The following is a 22,500-nucleotide window of genomic DNA, read 5'->3' as shown; positions in this document are numbered from 1 at the left end:
GCCCCCCCGCCTGCCGCTCAGTCTGCTGTACGGGGGGCGGTCCTGGATCGACAGCTCCACCGGGAAACGGGTGGAGCTGCTCCGCCCCCAGGGCCACACCCACATCCAGGTGAGAGGGGGAGAGGGAGTAGGGGAGGGAGAGAGAGAGTGGGAGGGAGAGAGGGAGAGAGAGATTGGGAGGGAGAGAGGGAGAGAGAAAGAGAGGGAGGGAGAGAGGGAGTGGAGGAGGGAGAGAGAGAGTGGGAGGACGAGAGGGAGGGCAAGAGGGAGAGAGAGAGGGAGAGAGTGGGAGGGCGAGAGGGAGGGCAAGAGGGAGAGAAGAGGGAGAGGAAGAGTGGAGGGCAGAGGAGAGAGGGGCAGCAGGAGGGAGAGAGAGAGGGAGGAGAGGTGGGAGGGCAGAGGAGGGAAGAGGAGAGAGGGGCAGAGGAGTAGGAGAGGGAGGGGGCAAGAGGAGGCAAGAGGAGAGAGGGGGCAGGAGGAGGGTGGAGAGAAAGGGAGAGAGAGTGGGAGGGCAAGAGGGAGGGCAAGAGGGAGAGAGGGGGCAGGCAGGAGGTGAGAGAGAGAAAGGGAGAGAGAGAGTGGGAGGGCAAGAGGGAGAGAGAGGGGCAGACAGGAGGTGAGAGAGAGAGAGAAAGAGGAAGAGAGAGGTGGGGTGTTTGGAGAGGGGGAGGGTAAGAGGAGGATTGATGTAGCAGGGTACCTGAGGGAAGTACAGGAGCATTGTCTAAACTGATACCACCTTCCATCCAGCAAAATAATATGTTACCTCCTTCCCTCCCTTCCCCCTTTTCTCTTTCTCTCTGGCGAATCAGGTTATAGATGATGCCAGTCACAATGTCTATGCTGACCAGCCAGATGTGTTCAACAGAGCGGTGAAGAACATTTGTGACACTGTGGACTGAGTGTGTGTGTGTGTGTGTGTGTGTGTGCACGTGTGTGTGTCTTACTGGATTGCGTACGTTTCTGGGTGCGTGTGAGAGGTGCAGGAAGTTATGTATGTGAAAAAGAAAGCACTTCCTCTTTCAGTTCTATGGTTGTTAGGAGATAACTAAACCCTCATCTAGTCATTACATTACATGACATTACAGGCATTTGGCAGACGCTCTTATCCAGAGCGACATACAACAAAGTGTATAACCATAACCAGGAACAAGTATGACGAAACCCCTAGAGAGAAGTACCGGTCCAAGTGCAGGGAACAACCGCATAGTTCAACTTGGACCCTGAATGTTAAACTGATTAACACTAACACAACGAGAACGGCAACAACGCAATCTATGGAAAAAATACAAGCAGTAGTTAAGACAGTTAATGCACCTAAGTCACCTACGAAACAGCTGCCTAGTTACAACCCTAAGCTTACAGTCATTTACAGGGGGGTAGGGAGGGATGGGGAGAGGTGCAGCCTGAAGAGGTGAGTCTTCAGTCGTCGTTTGAAATGGGTCAGTGTCTCAGCTGTTCTGACCTCCACGGGGAGGTCATTCCACCATCGTGGGGCCAGAACAGACAGGAGACGTGTTCTGGAAACTAGTCCTAACCTAGTCCAGCAGTAGTCAAATCTAACTCAATGTGCAAATAGTGCATAGCAGCCTTTGCTTTATTCAAGTCATTGTTCATTCAACCAACAATAAGCTGGCAAGAGAAAGCCTTCTGCATATTGGGTTATTTTTGGTCAAACAAATGATGACAAAGTAAAAATTGTGTGTTATGAATCACACGAGGCTAGATTTATCTACTGTTAGGGCTTGGTGAGAGCTAGTGTTATGATGTGAAAAACCTTCAAGAGGCCATACTAAATGGTATTTTGCATTTTAAAGCCCATTTACTACAAACTATTTCCTGCAAACAATCACATCGGGATGAAGAAGTCATGGGTGCTTGAATTTTATTTGTCTTTTCCCTGTGGGCCAATTTCTGGCGGGAAAAACGTTGTGTCGTGGTGGTGTCTTGAGGAGATGTGTTGTGACTGACAGACAGTTAGCATAGGCCAACGTAATTACGGAGAATGCCGTCGATTGGTTAAAAGTTTCATCCTGTATTTACATTTTCATCTTTTTTTTTTGCCTTGCTCATCCAATCACAGAGTACTTCCACGTGAGGACTGATGGTGTTCCCAGGCAACGCAATTCCTGACTGAAAAAAAAACAACAAAAAAAAAGAAAACAAAAAATAACTCCGCTAGTCGGAAGTTAGCCAGGCTAATTATCATAGCAACCTACTTATAAAAATGCTTTATTACACAATGATAATGTAACTGTGACCTACTTATAAAAATGCTTTATTACACAATGATAATGTAACTGTGACAAAAAAAAATTATTTGAGTGTTATTTTCACGATGACGGATTGCCTATCACAAGCAGCTTTCAAGGGTCTGCAAGTTGATTTGCATACTGTACGGAAATGAATGGAAACCTGTGGCTGCCTGTTGGGGTAGGAAAAACAAATACAAAATTCTGGAAAGCTGTTGTATGATTTGTATTTGGTTTGCCGCGCTGTGACCGACACAAACTTTGTAGTAAATGGGCTTTGAACTAAATACAAAATACTGGTACGGTTCTTTAAGCTTAAAATAAAAACTTAAAATTTCACTAGAATTGCAAAGTTCGCTTCTCCCACTAGAGGGCAGTGCAGATAGGCCAGAATCCCAGGTGAACAGGGGAAGTTGGCATTTCTTAAGGAGAACAGATAGACAGCACTCTTGATAGCCAGTAACAAGTGTACCAAGAAGTGCCGGAAACCACTTTTTGGCCTGTTGTTAGCATAGTGAACTATCCTGATGTACCTAATGTGTAGCCTGTTCCGTTTTACATTATGACGTGCCCTGCATTGCACCTACACCTTCCGATGAAGACAATGTATGTGGCCCACTTTGCAAGACATCCAAGCTTTTTGTATACAACTAATGACTCTGTGTGTGCATCAGTAAAAATTTTAATTATTTTTTAAAGTTTATTTTATTCATTGTAATACAACACTTAACGAAACTGAGAATAATAATAAAACAGTAAATAACATTTTTTGATACAGACGTTAATGCAAAGAATGTAAATGAATTTCCTTCCAATCGGGAATTAAGGACACAAAATCAGTCCGTGGGAACCTTCTGTGGAATCTCAGTGCACCTTCTCTTGCCTTCACTGCCACACGCTGTTGCAGCCAGAAAGTAGCCTGTAAATCTTTGTTGTGCTCCCCCCCACAACGCACATACTCATATGCACTAACCCAGCCTTTACATTAACACACGCACACACACGCACGCATGCACGCACGCAAGCACGTACGCACGCACGCATGCACACACACACACGCACGCACGCACGCACGCAAGCACGCACGCACACGCACGCAAGCACGTACGCACGCACACACACGCACACACACGCACGCAAGCACGTACGCACGCACACACACGCACGCAAGCACGCACGCACGCACATGCTTAATACATACACACACGCACACACACACACACACACTCACACACATTCACACACACACACTCACATGCTTAATACAAACGTACACAGATCGATATACATGCACACATATGCATCAACATCATACTGAATATTACCTCTGTAAACAAAAAAAGTGCCACATCTTCATATGTCACGTGTCACTGTCAATGAATATGTACTGTGCTATATTTGGGCCATAATTTCACATAGTTATAATGGGATTGGTTGATGTACAGGCTCAGAACATGTTCTGCTAACAGTCAAGGCATCTGGATACTCTACGGTGCGCAGCATTTGTGTCCCCTGGGAACACCCTCCCCCCTGGGTTTTGGTTCCACTTCAGGTTAAGGCAGTGACAATGTTGCAGCAGTAAAAGGACTGGCTCACTACAGCTATTAGATATGCAGTGTCACACACTCATATGAAAGAAGATGCAGGCTGTAATGTATTCACATCATCTGGAAGTAAAATTGGTTGTTTTTCTAAAAATACATTTTCAGGTTAATTCAGTCCAACCCCAAAGTGTTTTCTGTGTTTCAATCCCAAATAGAAGGTGATGCACAGACCATAATTAAAATCTGTATTATTGGATTTCTGAACCTAATGCCGGATTTCCTTTCCTAACACCATAACCTAAGAAATATAATATGGAGTAGCTTCAGTACATATAAATGTAAACTATTATATGAAACTACAGAATATGTATAAACTACACATGAAAATGTTTATCATCATAGTAATCCAGGCTGAGGATCCAGCTTGGGAATTCTGAACCATTCTGAATTCTCAACCGACGTAGAACCATCAGTGTACAGGTTCAGTTCGGTCTTCTGCCCACAAACCCCTTTTTGAACTAGAGCCTTTGAATATTTTAGGCGTCCCCTTAATGGAGACGATAATGGTCATTTTCTACATTTTATAGAGCGTTTTTTTCAAGATCTTGGAGCTCAACCTCAACCATCAGCAACATGTCGAACGCACGGGGCGATGCGCACGATACAAGGCAGCCATTTTGAACGTTCACCACACAGCTTAGAAGAAGAAGAAGGAGGCAATTACTGAGCCAATTAAAAGTCGTCACTGAACATTTGAGGCAACTCCCTTTCTAAAATGAGCATTATTGGGTATTCGTGGTTTTGCAGAATTTCTTCCTTATCGAGTGTGCAGTACAATTAAATATGATGTGGCTGTGTGGGCGTTGTCATAACAGCTGCCCCTGGAGAAAAACGCTACATCTTCGTTTTATACTTCATCTTTCACCAGAGCGGGGGTGTCTCAGTGGCAGCCCAGCCAGACGCACCAATACTGGGGGAGCCTGTTAGCTAAACGCTCACAAACTGGCCAAAATGACGACGACAAAGCATACCACCACCACCACCATCATCATCATCATCATCATCGTCATCATCATCATCATCATCGTTGCTATCTTCGTAACGTTGCGGTATTTGACACGTATGTATTTATATGAAGGCTGGCGGGTAAAAGTCATCCTGCTGTTGCTAAGCAGCCTCGCGCCGATGGACAGACCAGCAAAGACGGACGGACAAACGGACGGATGGACGAACGGACGGACGGTCAGTTGTCCTGGACGACGATGTCCACCACGCCGTGCACCTGCGTGAGCTGCGGACAGTGCATGGAGGCCACCAGCTTCCTGACCCCAGACAGAGACGGAACGAAGTGCTCTTTCAGAGTGACCGCGGAGAGACCGGCCACATCACTGAGAGAGAGAGAGAGAGAGAGAGAGAGAGAGGGGGGGGGGGGGGGGAGAATGGCAAGGTACAGTCAGACACGTATAAACAACAGGCAGGTATAGGCAGCAGACAGAGGTACAGACAGGCAGGTATAGGCAGCAGACAGAGGTACAGACAGGCAGGTATAGGCTGAAGGCAGAGGTAAAGGACAGACAGATATAGGCTGAAGACAGAGGTACAGACAGGCAGGTATAGGCTGAAGACAGAGGTACAGACAGGCAGGTATAGGCTGCAGACAGAGGTATAGACAGACAGGTATAGACAACAGACAGGTATAGGCTGCAGACAGACAGAGCTCCAGACAGACAGGTATAGGCAGCAGACAGAGGTACAGACAGGCAGGTATAGACAGACAGGTATAGGCTGAAGGCAGAGGTACAGACAGACAGGTATAAGCTGCAGACAGAGGTACAGACATACAGGTATAAGCTGCAGACAGAGGTACAGACAGACAGGTATAGGCTGCAGATGGACAGAGGTACAGACATGCAGGTATAGGCTGCAGATGGACAGAGGTACAGACAGACAGGTATAGGCTGCAGACAGACAGAGGTACAGACAGACAGGTATAGGCTGCAGACAGACAGAGGTACAGACAGACAGGTATAGGCTGCAGACAGAGGTACAGACAGACAGGTATAGGCTGCAGACAGACAGTGGTACAGACGGACAGCTGTGGTGTCTTACCCCACTGGAATTTCCTTGATGCTCTGCAAGCCAAGCCCCTCCACCCGGAACACCACGCCCTTGAGTGGGCATGGCAGGGGGTTTTTGAAGCAGATCTCGGCTGCCATCTCTTTGCCCACAACAGCGTCCCCTATAGGCTGGAAGGACCAAGCGCATGAGGTTACGGTGTTTGTTAGCTACATAACGCTCAGACTTGACACAAAACATCCCTCATTGTCACTGATGTGACTGATTCGGGGTGACTGATGACTGATTGTGCTGGTACAGGATCCCTAACTGAATAGGGGTTAGCGATAGCTGAATGTGTTGGTCCTGGTAGTAGGTCACTGTAATTGATAAAGTGTTAGCAACAACTGATTGTGCTGGAGCTCGTAAGAGCATAACTAATTGTTTCGGGATGAGTGATGACAGATTTGGTGAGGGCTTTTTGCAGTAAACAGGTCTGGAGTATGGGTTAGGGTTAGTGATAACTGATTTAGTGAGGAATGTCCATAGTTATCAGGGCCAGGGTGTGGGTTACGGATAACTGATAACTGATGTATAAATTTGTAGTAAACAGGGCCAGAGTATGGAGTAGGGATAGCTGATTTGGTGAAGGATTTTTATAGTAAACAGGGCTGGAATATGGGCTTGGGTTAGCGGTAATGGGTTTGGTGAGGGATTTCTGTAGGGAACAGAGCTGGAGTATGGGCTTTTGTTAGCGGTAATGGGTTTGGTTGAGGGATTTCGGTAGGGAACAGAGCTGGAGTATGGGCTTGGGTTAGCGGTAACGGGTTTGGTGAGCGATTTCTGTAGTGAACAGGGCTGGAATATGGGCTTGGGTTAGCGGTAATGGGTATGGTGAGGGATTTCTGTAGGGAACAGGGCTGGAGTATGGGCTTGGGTTCGCGGTAATGGGTTTGGTGAGGGATTTCTGTAGGGAACAGAGCTGGAGTATGGGCTTGGGTTCGCGGTAATGGGTTTGGTGAGGGATTTCTGTAGGGAACAGGGCTGGAGTATGGGCTTGGGTTCGCGGTAATGGGTTTGGTGAGGGATTTCTGTAGGGAACAGAGCTGGAGTATGGGCTTTTGTTAGCGGTAATGGGTTTGGTGAGGGATTTCTGTAGGGAACAGGGCTGGAGTATGGGCTTGGGTTAGCCATAATGGGTTTGGTGAGAGATTTCTGTAGGGAACAGAGCTGGAGTATGGGCTTGGGTTAGCGGTAATGGGTATGGTTGAGGGATTTCTGTAGGGAACAGGGCTGGAATATGGGCCTGGGTTAGCGGTAATGGGTATGGTTGAGGGATTTCTGTAGGGAACAGGGCTGGAGTATGGGCTTGGGTTAGCGGTAATGGGTTTGGTGAGGGATTTCTGTAGGGAACAGGGCTGGAGTATGGGCTTGGGTTAGCGGTAACGGGTTTGGTGAGGGATTTCTGTAGGGAACAGGGCTGGAGTATGGGCTTTTGTTAGCGGTAATGGGTTTGGTTGAGGGATTTCTGTAGGGAACAGAGCTGGAGTATGGGCTTTTGTTAGCGGTAATGGGTTTGGTTGAGGGATTTCGGTAGGGAACAGGGCTGGAGTATGGGCTTGGGTTCGCGGTAATGGGTTTGGTGAGAGATTTCTGTAGGGAACAGGGCTGGAGTATGGGCTTGGGTTAGCGGTAACGGGTTTGGTGAGGGATTTCTGTAGGGAACAGGGCTGGAGTATGGGCTTGGGTTAGCGGTAACGGGTTTGGTGAGGGATTCCTGTAGTGAACAGGGCTGGCGTATGGTTTGGTGATACTCACTGTGATGTTGATGTCTGGAGTGCGTAGCCGGAAACTGGTCTGTGTGGCCAGAACCTGTTGGGTCTCCCGAACCCGACCAGACAGCGTCAGCATCAGCGCACCCTGGTCCACCAGCTGGTCCTGGTAGTTCTGATATGGCAGGACCCAGGTGATGGTCTTAACTGGGGAGGGGGTGAGAGAGATGGCAGGGGACGGAATTACTTGACCACACATAGGAATTAATGCACAGGAGTCATGTGACCAGTGTTTATTTATTTATTTCTTTATGTATCTATTTATGTATGCATCTTTCAACATTTTTTTGGTTCCAATCAACTTTCCCCCACAGACATAATAAACAAACTGCTGCTAAGAAATCTTCTCCTCAACGAACGGTATACAGGTATATCATAGTGGGTGGTCACATTCTCGAGCCAAAATGGCCGCCGCAGGATCCCCGGTTTCTCACCTTCGTTGGGCATGAGTTCGACGAGGAACTGGTCCTTCTTGATGGTGCCCTTGAGCACGCCGGTGTAGTACATGACCTCCACCTGGCTGTGGAGGCTGGCACTGCGCGGGTGGGAACTCTGGTTGCGCAGGACGATGGTCAACTGGGCGTCTACCCCGATGCAGGGCCCCTCCCCCTCCATGGTGACCTGCATGCACACGTCCTCCGCCATGGGGGCAGAGTAGATGTTTGGCTTGGTGCCATAGCGACTGGCGGTCTCCACAGCGATGCGCTCCTCCTCTGACCCTGATGAGTGGGTGGGGTGGGGGGTGAGAGGAAGTGAGGGGAGGGGGGGAGTGAGAGGAAGTGAGTGTGGGGGGAGCAGAGGACAGGGAGAGAGAGAGAAATGGGTGGGTGGAGGGTTGACACATGATGAATAACGAGTGCTAAAGTTGAAAGCTTGGGTGGTTTCTCAGTAATTCAGTCCAGTGCAATCATTGTGCAATCACCAGCAAGTAGAGACACCCCTCTCTATCCTCTTTTCATCTCAATCTCTTTCCTCCCTGTCTTGTTCAATTTCTCTCTCCCACTTCTGCTCCTCTACTTCATTCTATTTCTCGTTGTTCTCATGTTCTTCAGTTCTTCCTACCCACCGGATGTTCCCTACCTTCTGTTTTTAGAGGTGGGTAATGTCCCCTTAACCTCTGGGTGCATGTAGAGGTGGGTGATGTCCCCTTAACCTCTGGGTGCATGTAGAGGTGGGTGATGTCCCCTTAACCTCTGGGTGCATGTAGAGGTGGGTGATGTCCTCTTAACCTCTGGGTGCTTGTAGAGGTGGGTGATGTCCCCTTAACCTCTGGGTGCATGTAGAGGTGGGTGATGTCCCCTTAACCTCTGGGTGATGTTGTAGAGTGTGTGGGTGATGTCCCCTTAACTCTGGGGTGCTGTAGAGGTGGGTGATGTCCCCTTAACCTCTGGGTGCATGTAGAGGTGGGTGATGTCCCCTTACCCTCTGGGTGCATGTAGAGGTGGGTGATGTCCCCTTACCCTCTGGGTGTTTGTAGAGGTGGGTGATGTCCCCTTACCCTCTGGGTGTTTGTAGAGGTGGGTGATGTCCCCTTAACGTCTGGGTGCATGTAGAGGTGGGTGATGTCCCCTTAACCTCTGGGTGCATGTAGAGGTGGGTGATGTCCCCTTACCCTCTGGGTGTTTGTAGAGGTGGGTGATGTCATCCCGCATGTTGGATCCCACAGCCTTGGTGCTGATGAAGTGCCCCACGGCCTTCTTCTCACTGTGGATCTGGCTGAAGGTGCCGTCCAGATTCCTCTGCCAGTAGATCTTATCGCTGTTCACCTGGGAGAGGACAGGAGCGAGAAGAGAGCTTCTCAGAGATGACACATGAGACAGAGGAGGAACAGAGAGAGAGAGAGAGAGAGAGAGAGCAAGAAGACAGCTTCTCAGAGATGACACATAAGACAGAGGAGGAACAGAGAGAGAGAGACAGAGAGACAGAGAGAGAGAGAGAGAGAAGACAGCTTCTCAGAGATGACACATGAGCCAGAACACACAAGTCTCCAAGAGAGGAAAGGGAGGAGACAGATGAGGAACAAAGAGACAGAGAAAGAAAGGAGACAGAGAGAGAGAGAGAGAGAGAGAGAGAGAGAAATATGAAGGATACCTCAGCGAAGACGAAGGGCGTGTCGTGCTTGTGATAGACCTGTCCGTTACGGATGGCCGTGACAGAGGCGGGTCCACAGCGGAAGGTCCCCTGGCTGGTCTCCTGTGGGGTGGAGTCGACGGCCTGCCACCCCCCCATCCCCGGGGGCAGGTCCGGCCGTGCCATCCAGCAGTCATTCCACACATGAAAGTTCCTAAGGCGAGAGAGAGAGAGAGAGAAAGAGAGAGAGAGAGATAGAGAGAGAGGAGAGGGCGAGAGGGAGGAAGAGATGGTTGTCGTCGTTGTTGCTGGTTACTCATCTGTGTCGGCAGGTGTTGCTCCACGCTTTGGCGATATTTAACGATGCATTTCCCCGCAAATAAAGCATTTTGAATTTTAATTTGAACCTGAGGGGTAAGTTGAGGGGGGAAAATATGTAAGCGAAAGAAAAGGAAAGGGTAACGGGGTTTCCAGGATACCCCATCTGATGCAAACGCTCTTGCTAAACATTGCCGAGGACAACAGGCTGAGATATGGGTCGCATGAGTTAGCTGGATAACTGTGCTAAAGTAAAACCCAGAAAAGCTCTTTTTACTTCAGTCCATGTTGCCAGAATTGGGAGGTGTTCTGGGCTTTACTCGCAGCCAACTCAGCAATCCTGTTTTGTGACACAGGCCTCTGGAGTGGAAAGCTTGTAGAGACAGGATAGTTTGGATCTACATCTGAAAAATCAGCTCAGAGAAATCCCATAAATCTCTCATCTCACTGGCATCACCAGTCTCCACAATCCCAGACCCACAGAGAGACACAGATTTCAGCCTTCTACGACAGGGTTTTATTTGCCTAGGATGACAGCATCTCAGTATGTGCCAGCTGGGCGAATGTGTCCCTGCAAATCCTTCTGTTTAGCCGTGGCACATGAACTGCGAACTGCGGCATGATGGGACACGGCTTGCCTTTGCCTGGTTCAGAGGACAGCATGTGCTTTCCCACACTGTTCTGGCAATAAGCGAAGCTATGTGTGCTGTCGGGCATTCCAAATCGGGGAGAAAGGGGAAGGGGGCATGCAAATGGTTAAAAAAAAAAACAGAAGTCACTAGAATGGTAGCGATGCCAAAAGCATCAGAGCGATGTCATCGGGGACAGAAAGGCCACAATGTCAGCCTTACCAGACGGAGTCAGAGTTCAAGGAGTTGAGAGCTTCCATGTTCTCGTTGAAATATATGTCTATTGTCAGGGAGACGTCCGTGTCGTGGGCAGACTGGAAGTTTGTCACACTTCGAGCAGGGACACCCAGACACCGGAGCACTGAAAGAGGTCAACAGAGAAACAGGTTGCATGGGGGTGAGCTCGTAAACGGGTGTCCCCCAGGGGTCAGTCCTTGGTTCTCTCCTCTGCTCTCTCTACGCCTCAGTCTTTTAGCAGTATCACCTCCTCCTTGTGGCCCGTCTTGCCATTCCTGCACTGACAACACACAACTGCACTTCACGTCTCCCATCTGTTCTGCCCCTTGGTGGTGGAATAAGCTTTCTACCGCAGTCGAAACAACAGAAACCCTGCCCACCTTCCGATGCAGACTGAGAACTCACCCATTCAGACTGATCCATAGAATCCCTGACCCCCTTTAGATATCCTTTCTTTTTCGCTTTCTTTCCTTCTTCCTTTTGGATAACGCTATAGTTATAGCTGTGTAAGGTTATCTGTACAGTCACACCAAACTTAGTGAGGGAGCATGGAGGTAGGGGAAATAAGTACCGCAGGTTTCGCCTTATATCACATGGAGATGTCAGAAGAATCTGCTGAGACTTTCTTTTTAAATAAATGTACGCATTGCGATTGGCCAGGACTGCAGGGGATGTGTTTCGTGAGACACTCTCTGCGTTCAGAATGAAATGACGCCACGCACCTCACAAGCAAGTTGTTTTGCTTTATTTTCAGGGGGGGGCCCCATCATTTGAAATCCTCTCTAAATTAGTCTATGCACCAGGTTTAACAGTCACACAGTCACAGTCGGACACACACACACACACACACACACACACACACACACACACACCTGTGGTGGTGACCCCGGAGAACACCCAGCACTGGCCGTATTTGACAGGCATGCCTCCTTCCTCGTGGTACTTCTTCAGGATATCCACACTCCCGCTCCACGCCGTGGGAGCGGTCCCACCGGCGTAGTCCCCCGACCAGTTTCCCTCCAACACCCCCCGATCATCCGGGGAGTTAATCTGAGAGAGAGAGAGAGAGAGAGCGAGAGAGAAAGAGAAAGTGAGATGCCCTTCCATGACTGTTGAAGAGAAGCTGTTAGTCCTTTAAAGAGAAGCCTCGCTCATTTTCAGCCCAACGTGCGTCATGTTGCAGTCGCCACCTTGGCCTGCAATTCCACCGCTGCTCCTGCACAGAGAGTGGGGGCGCTGTTTCCCACTGAATTATCTTTTCAGATTAATTTCCACATAATGTATTCAGGTAAAGGTTTGCAGTAATATCCACAATGTGAGCAATATTCACTCATAATGACTCATTCTTGTAGGCATTTGACACTGTGATGTCCATGTTGCAATTATAACTTAGATAACTAAGCATAAGCATCTATTAGTATTATTTTTCTTAGATTACACTTTCTCTATTTAATTTCATTATATTTGAACTCCAATGATAATTTTATAAGTATTTACTATTGTTCATGTTTTTACTTCTACTGTTATTGCAACTGATTTCGCATGCTTCCTGTTTGATTTGGCAACATGTACTTGTTATGTTATTTCATGCCAATAGAGCTCAATGGATTTAACTGAATTGACGACCAAGCAGAACGACTGACACCAAGAGCGCGCTAGTGAAGACGGTAGCGTGGCTACGACAGCTGCGAGTGAAGATATTGACGGTGCGCGTGAACGGTGAACGCACCATGGCGGTTATGGCTCTGACCACGTTCACCGGGTCTCCCCGGCCGGGCGCCAGAACATCGCTCTTCTCCAGGATGTAGAGGCAGGCCGCGAGGACTCCTTCACTAAACTGAGGGAGAAGGGGAAAGCTTATATAAAGCAACATAATAATAATAATAATAATAATAATAATAATAATAATAATAATAATAATAATAACAACAACAATTATTATTATTATTATTTAATAGAAATGAATAGGATTATTAATAACAATGTACAATATTCAATAATGATAATAATAATAATAACAATTATTATTATTATTATTGGGGCTGATCAGTGTGGTTCAGGTTATGCAGGTTTCTCTCTTCCTCTCTCTCTCTCTCTCTCTCTCCACCTCTCTCTCTCTCTCTCTCTCTCTCCCTCTCTCTCTCCTCCCTACCTGTCCATAGTTCCAGGTTCGGGCTCCGATCTGTTTCTCCGTGCCGTAGTAGATCCTCCCCGTGTCGTTCAGGACGTACTCCTGCCTCTCCTCCTCTTCGTCCATGTACACCGTGTCGTCTGCGAGAGGAAGAAAGACAGAGAGAGAGAGGGAGTGAGAGAGAGGGGAGAGAGAGAGAGAGAGTGGGAGAGAGAAGGGGAGAGAGAGGGGGAGTGAGAGAGAGAGAGAGAGAAGGAGAGAAAGAGACGGTTGTCGTTGTTGTTATTGGTTGTTATTACTGCATATTTAATATGCAATATTTAACAATGCATTAAGACCACCTGGGCTGTAGAGGGCGCTGTTCTCATTTATTCACGTCACGTAAATAGCATTCACAGAGCCCCTCCACAGCCAGCAGGAAACCCCTGGGACATTAATGCTCAATACTGAACCAGGGCAGCAGTACACCGTACTTACCGTAATGTACACAATTATTTGGGTCAACATTTTGGTTTGATAGCACAGTCAGGCATAATATACAAAGTGTTGATTGGCGTTCTGTTTTTTTCGTCAGGCTAAGAAGCGTGCTAGTGTCCAGGCCCATGTTAGTTTGTAGTGGCCTATCAGAGCCTGTGTTAGAGTTTGGATTAGCCTATCAGGGCTTGTGTTAAGAGTTTGGAGTGGCCTATCAGAGCCTGTGTTAGAGTTTGGAGTGGCCTATCAGAGCCTGTGTTAAGAGTTTGGATTAGCCTATCAGGGCTTGTGTTAGAGTTTGGAGTGGCCTATCAGAGCCTGTGTTAAAGTTTGGAGTAGCCTATCAGGGCCTGTATTACAGTTTGGAGTGGCCTATCAGAGACTGTGTCCGAGTTTGGAGTGGCCTATCAGGCACGCCTGCCTGTATGGGGTGAGGCAAGGGTATTTCAGCTTGCCTGGGGGCAAAAGAATGTCTCACAGAGAGCTAAAATAGCGATATCACCCCTGTGTCAGAGGGCATTACCACCTCCCTGTGAGAGAAGGGGCAATTCCTCCCCCAAGTTACCGGAATCAATAAGCGTAACGTAAGCAGTATACTCCAAATACTTCATACTACCCCCCTCCTCTCTCCCTCCCTCACTCACCCATGCACCAGGGGTTGAACAGCATGATGATGTCATTGCTTAGGTCTTCAGGTGTGGTGGCCACGCCCTTTGGGCCGCGGGTCACCACGGTGAGATGGTATCGGCCAATCAGGGCCGTTGGAGGGGAGCTGATGGACAGCCTGATCCTGTTGCCGTCCTGCTCCATGATCTTGGCTTGCCATTGGCCACCTTTCAGCTCCTCTACCAATGGGATGATGATGTGTGTGCCCTTTGACACCAGGGGGCGGGGTCCTGTGACACAACACACACACACACACACACACACATTGTTAATGCATACTGACAGAGAGGTATTTAGATTTGTATTTTGAATATTTTTGTTTGTTCGTTTTCATCCCCTACATGTATCCCCCTGTGGAATCCCTCCCCCCCCCCCCCCCACACACACACACACACACATACTTTCAGGTTTCAAGAGGACCTGTCACACAAACACACACTTGTCGAATCGTAGACACACACCTGTCTTGAGCTCCAGGTGAAGCTTGTCGGTGTCGGAGTTCAAAGGTCGTGAGAGGTCAAGGGCCACCTGGAAGGTCTGGCCCCGGCGGATGATGAGGTCATCGCTGAGGTACTGGTCTGTTTGATGCTCAGCGCGGTTTTGCTCCTTCTGAGATTTCAGGAGGTCCACGGAACGAACCTGCAGCGATACATCTGAGCAGAAGGGAGGGAGGAGAATAGAGGGAGAGGTGGGGGGAGAGTAATATTTACACTCACATAGAAAAATGTGCAGTAAGAGTGTAGAGTGTAGCGTGGTTCTGCACATGAGCAGTAAGAGCGTAGGGTTGTTCTGCACATGAGCAGTAAGAGCGTAGAGTGTAGCGTGGTTCTGCACATGTGCAGTAAGAGCGTAGGGTTGTTCTGCACATGAGCAGTAAGAGCGTAGAGTGTAGCGTGGTTCTGCACATGTGCAGTAAGAGTGTAGAGTGTAGCGTGGTTCTGCACATGAGCAGTAAGAGCGTAGAGTGTAGCGTGGTTCTGCACATGTGCAGTAAGAGCGTAGAGTGTAGCGTGGTTCTGCACATGTGCAGTAAGAGTGTAGAGTGTAGCGTGGTTCTGCACATGTGCAGTAAGAGTGTAGAGTGTAGCGTGGTTCTGCACATGTGCAGTAAGAGTGTAGAGTATAGCGTGATTCTGCACATGTGCAGTAAGAGTGTAGAGTGTAGGGTGGTTCTGCACATGTGCAGTAAGAGTGTAGAGTTTAGGGTGGTTCTGCACATGTGCAGTAAGAGTGTAGAGTTTAGGGTGGTTCTGCACATGTGCAGTAAGAGTGTAGAGTGTAGCGTGGTTCTGCACATGTGCAGTGAGGTGCTCCCGCCTGTTTTACCCTGCAGCTCGTTGTCCCCGATTAGGGGCTGGGGCGGCTTCACCCCGTCCTCCTCCACCCGTCCTACGCCATTGTCCACGTCCGTCGCGTTCCCAGGGGTCGTGTCTGGGCGGGTCGCGTCTGGGCGAGCAGCGTCCACCGCCGCGTCACCCGACTCGCTCTGTCCTCGGCAACAGCAAGAAAACCCCCTCCGTAACCTGCGGAGACAGCCCCCCTTTCCCTCCGGTTCCTTGCCCTCCGCCACTTTCTCCACTGGCCCCTCCCCCTGGGCCGCGCCCGCCCCCGCGCCCGTGCCCGCCCCTGTGCCCGCTGACGGGAATCTCCCCACCAGCTCCACCGGCATCCTGAGAGACAGTGAGAGAGAGAGAGAGAGAAAGAGAGGGAGAGAGAAAGAATGAGAGAGACAGAGTGAGAATTTTCAAGTATTACATTCACATATAATTAATATATTATGGTTCCATTGTCGTTTTCTTTATGTAGCTATGAAGTTATAGAACGTAGTACTGTAATACATGGTTCTATCGCTGTTACTTGTCGGTCACCTCTCACTCTGGCAACACCTGGCTAATGAAGCACACCTGGACACTGCAGTGAAGGAGCCAGCTGCTGTTCCGACCAGATGTTGTGTGATGGGTCTGATGACATCACAGCCTTTGAATGCGAGACTAGTGGCGAGCAGGATCTCATCTATACTTCACTCTTTCTACATTTTAGCTGAGGTGTGGGCAGGTTGTTTCTTTCTATATGCGTACTACGCGATTTTGTCAGGCCCTGACAACTGGTAGAGACCCCCATTGAATCATCCACCCGACCAACCCCCCCCCCCCCCCCCCAGCACCAACAGACCCCCCAGGTCCACGATCTAAATCAACCCTGGTCCATGATAACAATCTCCGCAATTTAACGCATAAACAAATACTGTGTTTAGGGCCCCAGAATGGTCAGGGGCAAGCCCCTGATGTGTGGTGGGTTTCCGGGTTTAAAATGGCTGCCATGCATCACTCAGGTAGGGGGCTATACTTTGGTGCCAATTCAAGTGAGTCCTCCCCCCCCCCACCTCACTGTAAACAAATCTGGGATCATGGGGGTCAAACGCCCAACACACTGCCACTGCAACCCGCCATTGTGATTGTTTCCACGTCATTGGCTGTTCACATGAACCTGGCTGTTTCTCTGCACAAGAATTGTCATTTTTCTTTGTCTAAAATTTTTAAAGTAAAGAGTAAAGAACACCACATACCAAGCTGTGTAAACAGAGGCGTGTCCTTAGCTGTGCCTGACGGGTGAAGCAGGCTGTAGAAATCACACGCTCAGAACTTGCTAAAATGCCTTCTGCCTTATCTCTCTCTCACTTCCTCTACTTCTCTCTCTCTCTCTCTCTCTCTCTCTCTCTCTCTCTCTCACTCTCTCTCTCTGTCACACACACACTTTTACACACAGGCATGTTCACACGCACGTATACTATATCAGTCTTATCCTTTTCCTGCTGGAATGGCTCCAGAGTGTTTTTATTACACTTTTTCCCACAATCAGTGCATTCTTTAGTCCTGGTAACCTCAAACTGAACTACAGACTGCAGGTCTGTGTTAACCCTGATTGCCCCACGCACACACACACTCACGCACACACACACACACGCATACATATACACACACTACATACACACACACACACACACACACACACACACACACACATGCACACTCACACACACACACACACACACACACACACACACACATACACACACTCACACACACATACACACACTCACACACACACACACACACACACACACACTCACACACGCCCAAATCCAGCTGATAGTAATGAATCGCACAGATGCTCCCCTGGTAGTTAATGTCCAAACACTGTTCTGCTCGCACTCAAAACCAGGTCCTCCCTCCTCCCCCCCTGTCCTCATAGCCTGGGAACAGGCCAGAAGCAGCCCCCCCCCCCCCCCCCCCCCCCCCATTCAGAGGCCAGCTCTGCTTGGCTTCCTCCTGAACATTTGTGTGGCGAAAAGTCAGTGACAAGCGGATGAAGAAACACCGTGTAAGCATGCAGGTGAAACCCTGGCCACATTCTCTGTGAAAGTGAAAGTTATCCAGCCGACGAGGACGTAGCCAGGCTGCATCCGGGTAAAACCTGGGCTACGCTGGGGGGTTAAGCTAGTCTGTTATGTCAAAATGTCTCTCAAGCTAGATTTGAGTCTCTTTAGCTAGGGTTTTGAAGTACTGCTCAGTTTAAGCTTGTGATTCAGACCTGAGTTTAAAGGGGAACTTTAGGTTGTAAATCTGAGGTCTTTGGGATTCAGGATTTGGGTCGTAGTTTGCCTTCAGTGTCATACTTAGGGCGACGTAGCTCAGGAGGTAAGAGCGGTTGTCTGGCAGTCGGAGGGTTGCCGGTTCGTTCCCCCGCCCTGGGCGTGTCGAAGTGTCCCTGAGCAAGACACCTAACCCCCTAACTGCTCTGGTTAATGAGAGGCATCAATTGTAAAGCGCTTTGGATAAAAGCGCTATATAAATGCAGTCCATTTACCATACTCCAAAGGTTGACAGTATGACATGCATTCATACAAACTCATGCACACATACACACACACACACACACAGCACTGAGTGAAATCTCTGTGGCCTCTCACACACACACGGACAGGCACACACACACAGCACTGAATGAAATGTCTGTGGCCTCACACACACACACACACACACACACACACACAGCACTGAGTGAAATGTCCGTGGCCTCACACACACACACACACACACACAGTGACACGCTACCCCGCAGACAGAAGTGTACAGGAATGTTCTGGAGCTTGAAGCTCTGATCCGCGCTGAAACATATGGGGGTGTTCAGGAATAAGCGTGAAATTATAGTGGCCCGTCTGGGATGAAAGGAGGGAGGGAAGAGAGAGGGATAAATCAAAGGAAGAGAGATGGATGAGAAAGAAAAGCTGAGGGAAAGGAAGGAGAGGGGAGGGAGGGGGGTGTCCAAAATGAATAGATGAACTCTGACCCTGGTCTTTAGCCCTGTGTCCTGTGTGCTGAGGAAAGCACGCTACAGTAAGAGCCAACACTGTTTAAAAGTGTGGGAAAATCCCAGAATTCCCCTATCTCAGGAGCTCTTAATCCAACAAGCTCCCTCTCTCTCTCTCTCTCTCTCTCTCTCTCTCCCTCTCTCTCTCTCTCTCTCTCTCTCTCTCTCTCTCTCTCTCTCTCTCTCTCTCTCTCTCTCTCTCTCTCTCTCTCTCTCTCTCTCTCTCTCTCTCTCTCTCTCTCTCTCTCTCTCTCTCTCTCTCTCTCTCTCTCTCTCTCTCTCTCTCTATTTCCTTCGCCCTCTTGCCCTGTTCTTCCTGCCTGTAAACAGAAGTGACCGTTTCCCAAAAACTTTTTAAAACAGAAAAGAATTGCAAAGTGATTGCATGAAACAACCAAATCAGCTGCACACACACACACACAAACACACACACGCACAGATACACGCACACACACACACACACGCACAGATACAGGCACAAACACACAGGCACCCATGAATGCAAATACAAACACACAAATGCAGGCATAGTCATGCATACATGCAAACTCATGCAAATACACACATACGCACACTCACACACACAGACATGCAAACATGCACATACACACACAGACACACACACATGCAGTCATGCGCAAACACACACACATGCACGCACAGACATGCATACATGCAAACTCATACAAATGCACACATACACACACTCACACACGCACCCAGGCACACACACACACATGAAGCCATGCACACACACAAACACACACACACACACACACACAACCCAGGTCTTTTCACTTTTTGTCTCCGATGTTTTTTAAAGGAAGTCAGGGCTGCAGGGAAGTATTACAAGCTGGCTGTCATTTAGATTTTACCGAAACAAGACACAGCACGCCACTCCTCTCTCTCTCTCTCCCTGTTTCTAGTGGACCAGAGCTCATAGCCCTATCTCATTCTTCCACTCTTACATTTTTTTAAAGATGCATGCCTGTATGTACGCATGTTTGTCTCCTTATCTTAACCAAAATGACATGCGTTGTTACAGCATTCCATATTCTGTTATGTCTAGCCAATACAAATGCTGTGTGTCTATGTCATGTCAATGAAGCTGAACTGAACTGAATTGCATTGAGAGACAGACCAACATGCTGAAAACGGTAAAGTTGACTGAAAAGTACCAGTCAGAGAGAAAACGAAAGAGCGAGTCTAATACAGCAAAGATTGATTAGAAACAGAGAGAGAGAGAGAGAGAGCGCTTTGGGCACAAACAAAGAGAGAGAGGAAGAGAGAGGGAGGGAGAGATAGAGGGAGAGAGAGAGAGAGAGAGAGAGAGAGAGAGAGCACACTCATGGATCTTGTGGCATGTTATGTCAAGTATTTCAATTTTAAAAAATGTGTTTTTAATCACCAGCCAGAGCTGAACCCATAGGCAGGTACAGCTGGAATACCATGGCAACAATGCCCCCACCCAGAAGCACATCATTACACACACACACACGCACACATGGGCACACACACACACACACGCACACACGCACACATGCGCACATGGGCACACACACACACACACGCACACATGGGCACACACACACACACACGCACACATGCGCACACACACACACACGCACACATGGGCACACATACACACACACGTGCACACACGCACACACACACGCACACACGCACACGCACACACACACGCGCACACACACACACGCGCGCGCACACACACAGCTGTGTGGAGGGACTGAACGCTGTGCTAAGCACCGTGTTAGGGTTTCACACGTTCTCTCATGTACACAGGGGCGCCATGTGGGGGGAGGGGCTTGACTGGCAGGCCCCCTCAAGAAATGGAGGTTGTGCAGGAAATACCTTACCGACGTGTGACCGCGCCCGCGAAGCGCACCCGAACGTGGAGCGTCTCAGAGCTTCATTCGCTTCGCTGTTTAACCGCTTCGTTTGGGGCGGACGGTTTGCGGTTTGCTAAACTGGGCTGCTGGTAGAATAATGCAAGCCCATGTAAACAGACAGCATTTATATAGCGCTTTTATCCAAAGTGCTTTACAATTGATGCCTCTCATTCGCCAGAGCAGTTAGGGATTAGGGGTTAGGTGTCTTGCTCAAGGACACTTTGACACGCCCAGGGCGGGGTTTGAACCGGCAACCCACCGACTGCCAGACAATCGGTCTTACCTCCTGAGCTATGTCACCCCTATCCATGTGATGCAATGTGATGCAAGGTCAAAGGTGCTTGCTGTTGCCGGGCAACCGTAAGACGCAGCAGCGGCGTAAGAGCGGCCGCACAACGCGTGTTTCGTGTTGACGAGCCAAGCGGTCCAAAAAAAGACGACGATTAGTGAGCGAGAAACCTGAGGACCTTGCGGCACTCCATGCCACCACTGCCTTGAACCTGGGCTCCCGCCCAATCAGGGATCGGGGTTCCTCAGAGAGAGAGAGAGAGGGAAAAAAAGTAACCAATCGTCGGGTTTGTTAGCGCAGAAGCTGGGCGGAGTTATCTCACCTCCGAGTGTCAACCAGGTGAGACTCACAGGGTCGTAAAGTTATGAGCTGAGCAGGGCAATCCAGACACTGCCTAAAACCAGCTGGGAAGCATTACACGAAGCTACGCGCATACATTACATTGCATTACAGGCATTCAGCAGATGTCTTATCCAGAGCGAGTTACGCAACTTTTACATAGCATTTGCATTGCATCCATTTATGCAGCTGGATGTATACTGACGCAAAGCAGGCTAAGTAGGGCGACATAGCTCAGGAAGTAAGACCGATTGTCTGGCAGTCGGAGGGTTGCCGGTTCAAACCCCGCCCTGGGCATGTCGAAGTGTCCTTGAGCAAGACACCTAACCCCTAACCCCTAACTGCTCTGGCGAATGAGAGGCATCAATTGTAAAGCGCTTTGGATAAAAGTGCTATATAAATGCAGTCCATTTACCATTTACCAAGTACCTTGCTCCAGGGTACAACAGCAGTGTCTTACCTGGGAATTGAACCTATGACCTTTAGGTTACAAGACCAGTTCCTTACCCATTCCACTACACTGCTACCCCACCAATAATAACACTGACGGAAAATAAAAAATATATATAAACCGCAGAAAACTCAGAAGTGTTTGAAATGCATATGTGCTCGTTTGGATAAAAGCTTGTCAAAAGCTATCAAATAAATGCATTGTAATATGATAAAAGGTTGTGAGGAGGAACTCAATATCCCAAAGAAGTGAAGCTAATTGGAATATGGCATAATAATAATCTTATTATTATTATTATTATTATTATTATTATCAAAAACCCTGGGCAATGTTACTGCCAATTTCGCATTGCCCTGCGGGACTACCAGCCACATTAGCCGCTGGTCGGGGTTTAATCCCGGCCCATGGGACCCATTCACGCGCGAGCACGACGGCACATTAATCTTGTCATTCGCCATTTAGAGACGAGGCTGTCTCGGAGAAGTTGTACACACAAGGCATGATCACATACATTCATTTAACGCGTGATTTTTAACGGCTCTAGAAGTAGCCTATCTACTGCTACAGTGATTGTGGGAAACTAGATCCTGATCAACATCATTTCACTTCTGAGACTTGTAGAGCCTCGTTGCGTCGCAGTTAGGACATTTGTAGGCTACTCGTAAACCATTGTATGTCCGAGCTTTGAAAAACGTGGCATTACATAAGCGGAGTTGGTGATTTACTGCTGAACGTTATTGTTATTCAACAGAGTCTCTCTCATTTGAATGGCGTGAACAAATATTTACGCAGAAAACTTAGTGGAAGTTATTCAGTAAAAAAAAAAGTCATATTTTTAAAAAATGTGCCATATTCTCTATACTTACACAGTGACTTTCGGGTAATCTTTTCAAAATGCTGAATTTTTTGTGGTATTTCGTATTGTGTAACAA

At 48.5% G+C, this 22,500-nt stretch overlaps 2 protein-coding genes across 5 annotated transcripts in view; one reads left to right on the top strand and one right to left on the bottom strand.

Moving 5' to 3' along the window:
* Positions 1–2,950, top strand: part of LOC135260570 ((Lyso)-N-acylphosphatidylethanolamine lipase-like) — a 9,132-nt gene extending 6,182 nt beyond the window's left edge. For 3 of the 4 annotated variants that reach the window (XM_064345906.1, XM_064345905.1, XM_064345903.1), the window contains exons 7-8: positions 1–109; positions 813–2,950. The exon at positions 1–109 is cut by the window's left edge and continues 78 nt beyond it. In XM_064345906.1, coding sequence (XP_064201976.1) covers positions 1–109; positions 813–902 — 199 coding nt within the window. In that variant the 3' untranslated portion in view covers positions 903–2,950. The remainder of the gene's footprint in view (positions 110–812) is intronic. The other variant, XM_064345904.1, reaches the window with a different exon arrangement.
* Positions 2,919–22,500, bottom strand: part of LOC135260569 (protein-glutamine gamma-glutamyltransferase K-like) — a 20,511-nt gene continuing 929 nt past the window's right edge. Inside the window, exons 2-14 of the mRNA XM_064345901.1 lie at positions 15,535–15,878; positions 14,670–14,861; positions 14,187–14,438; positions 13,090–13,208; positions 12,667–12,774; positions 11,810–11,987; positions 10,923–11,061; positions 9,775–9,967; positions 9,296–9,449; positions 8,118–8,402; positions 7,670–7,830; positions 5,906–6,042; positions 2,919–5,184 (exon numbers count right to left, since the gene is read on the bottom strand). Of these exons, the coding sequence (XP_064201971.1) occupies positions 5,040–5,184; positions 5,906–6,042; positions 7,670–7,830; positions 8,118–8,402; positions 9,296–9,449; positions 9,775–9,967; positions 10,923–11,061; positions 11,810–11,987; positions 12,667–12,774; positions 13,090–13,208; positions 14,187–14,438; positions 14,670–14,861; positions 15,535–15,877 (2,406 nt within the window). The 5' untranslated portion in view covers position 15,878 and the 3' untranslated portion in view covers positions 2,919–5,039. The remainder of the gene's footprint in view (positions 5,185–5,905; positions 6,043–7,669; positions 7,831–8,117; positions 8,403–9,295; positions 9,450–9,774; positions 9,968–10,922; positions 11,062–11,809; positions 11,988–12,666; positions 12,775–13,089; positions 13,209–14,186; positions 14,439–14,669; positions 14,862–15,534; positions 15,879–22,500) is intronic.

This window comes from Anguilla rostrata, chromosome 8 (genome assembly GCF_018555375.3).
Source record: "Anguilla rostrata isolate EN2019 chromosome 8, ASM1855537v3, whole genome shotgun sequence".
NCBI lineage: Eukaryota > Metazoa > Chordata > Actinopteri > Anguilliformes > Anguillidae > Anguilla > Anguilla rostrata.
The sequence above is the reverse complement of the archived record's forward strand: the minus strand, read 5'-3'. Positions and strand labels throughout refer to the sequence as shown.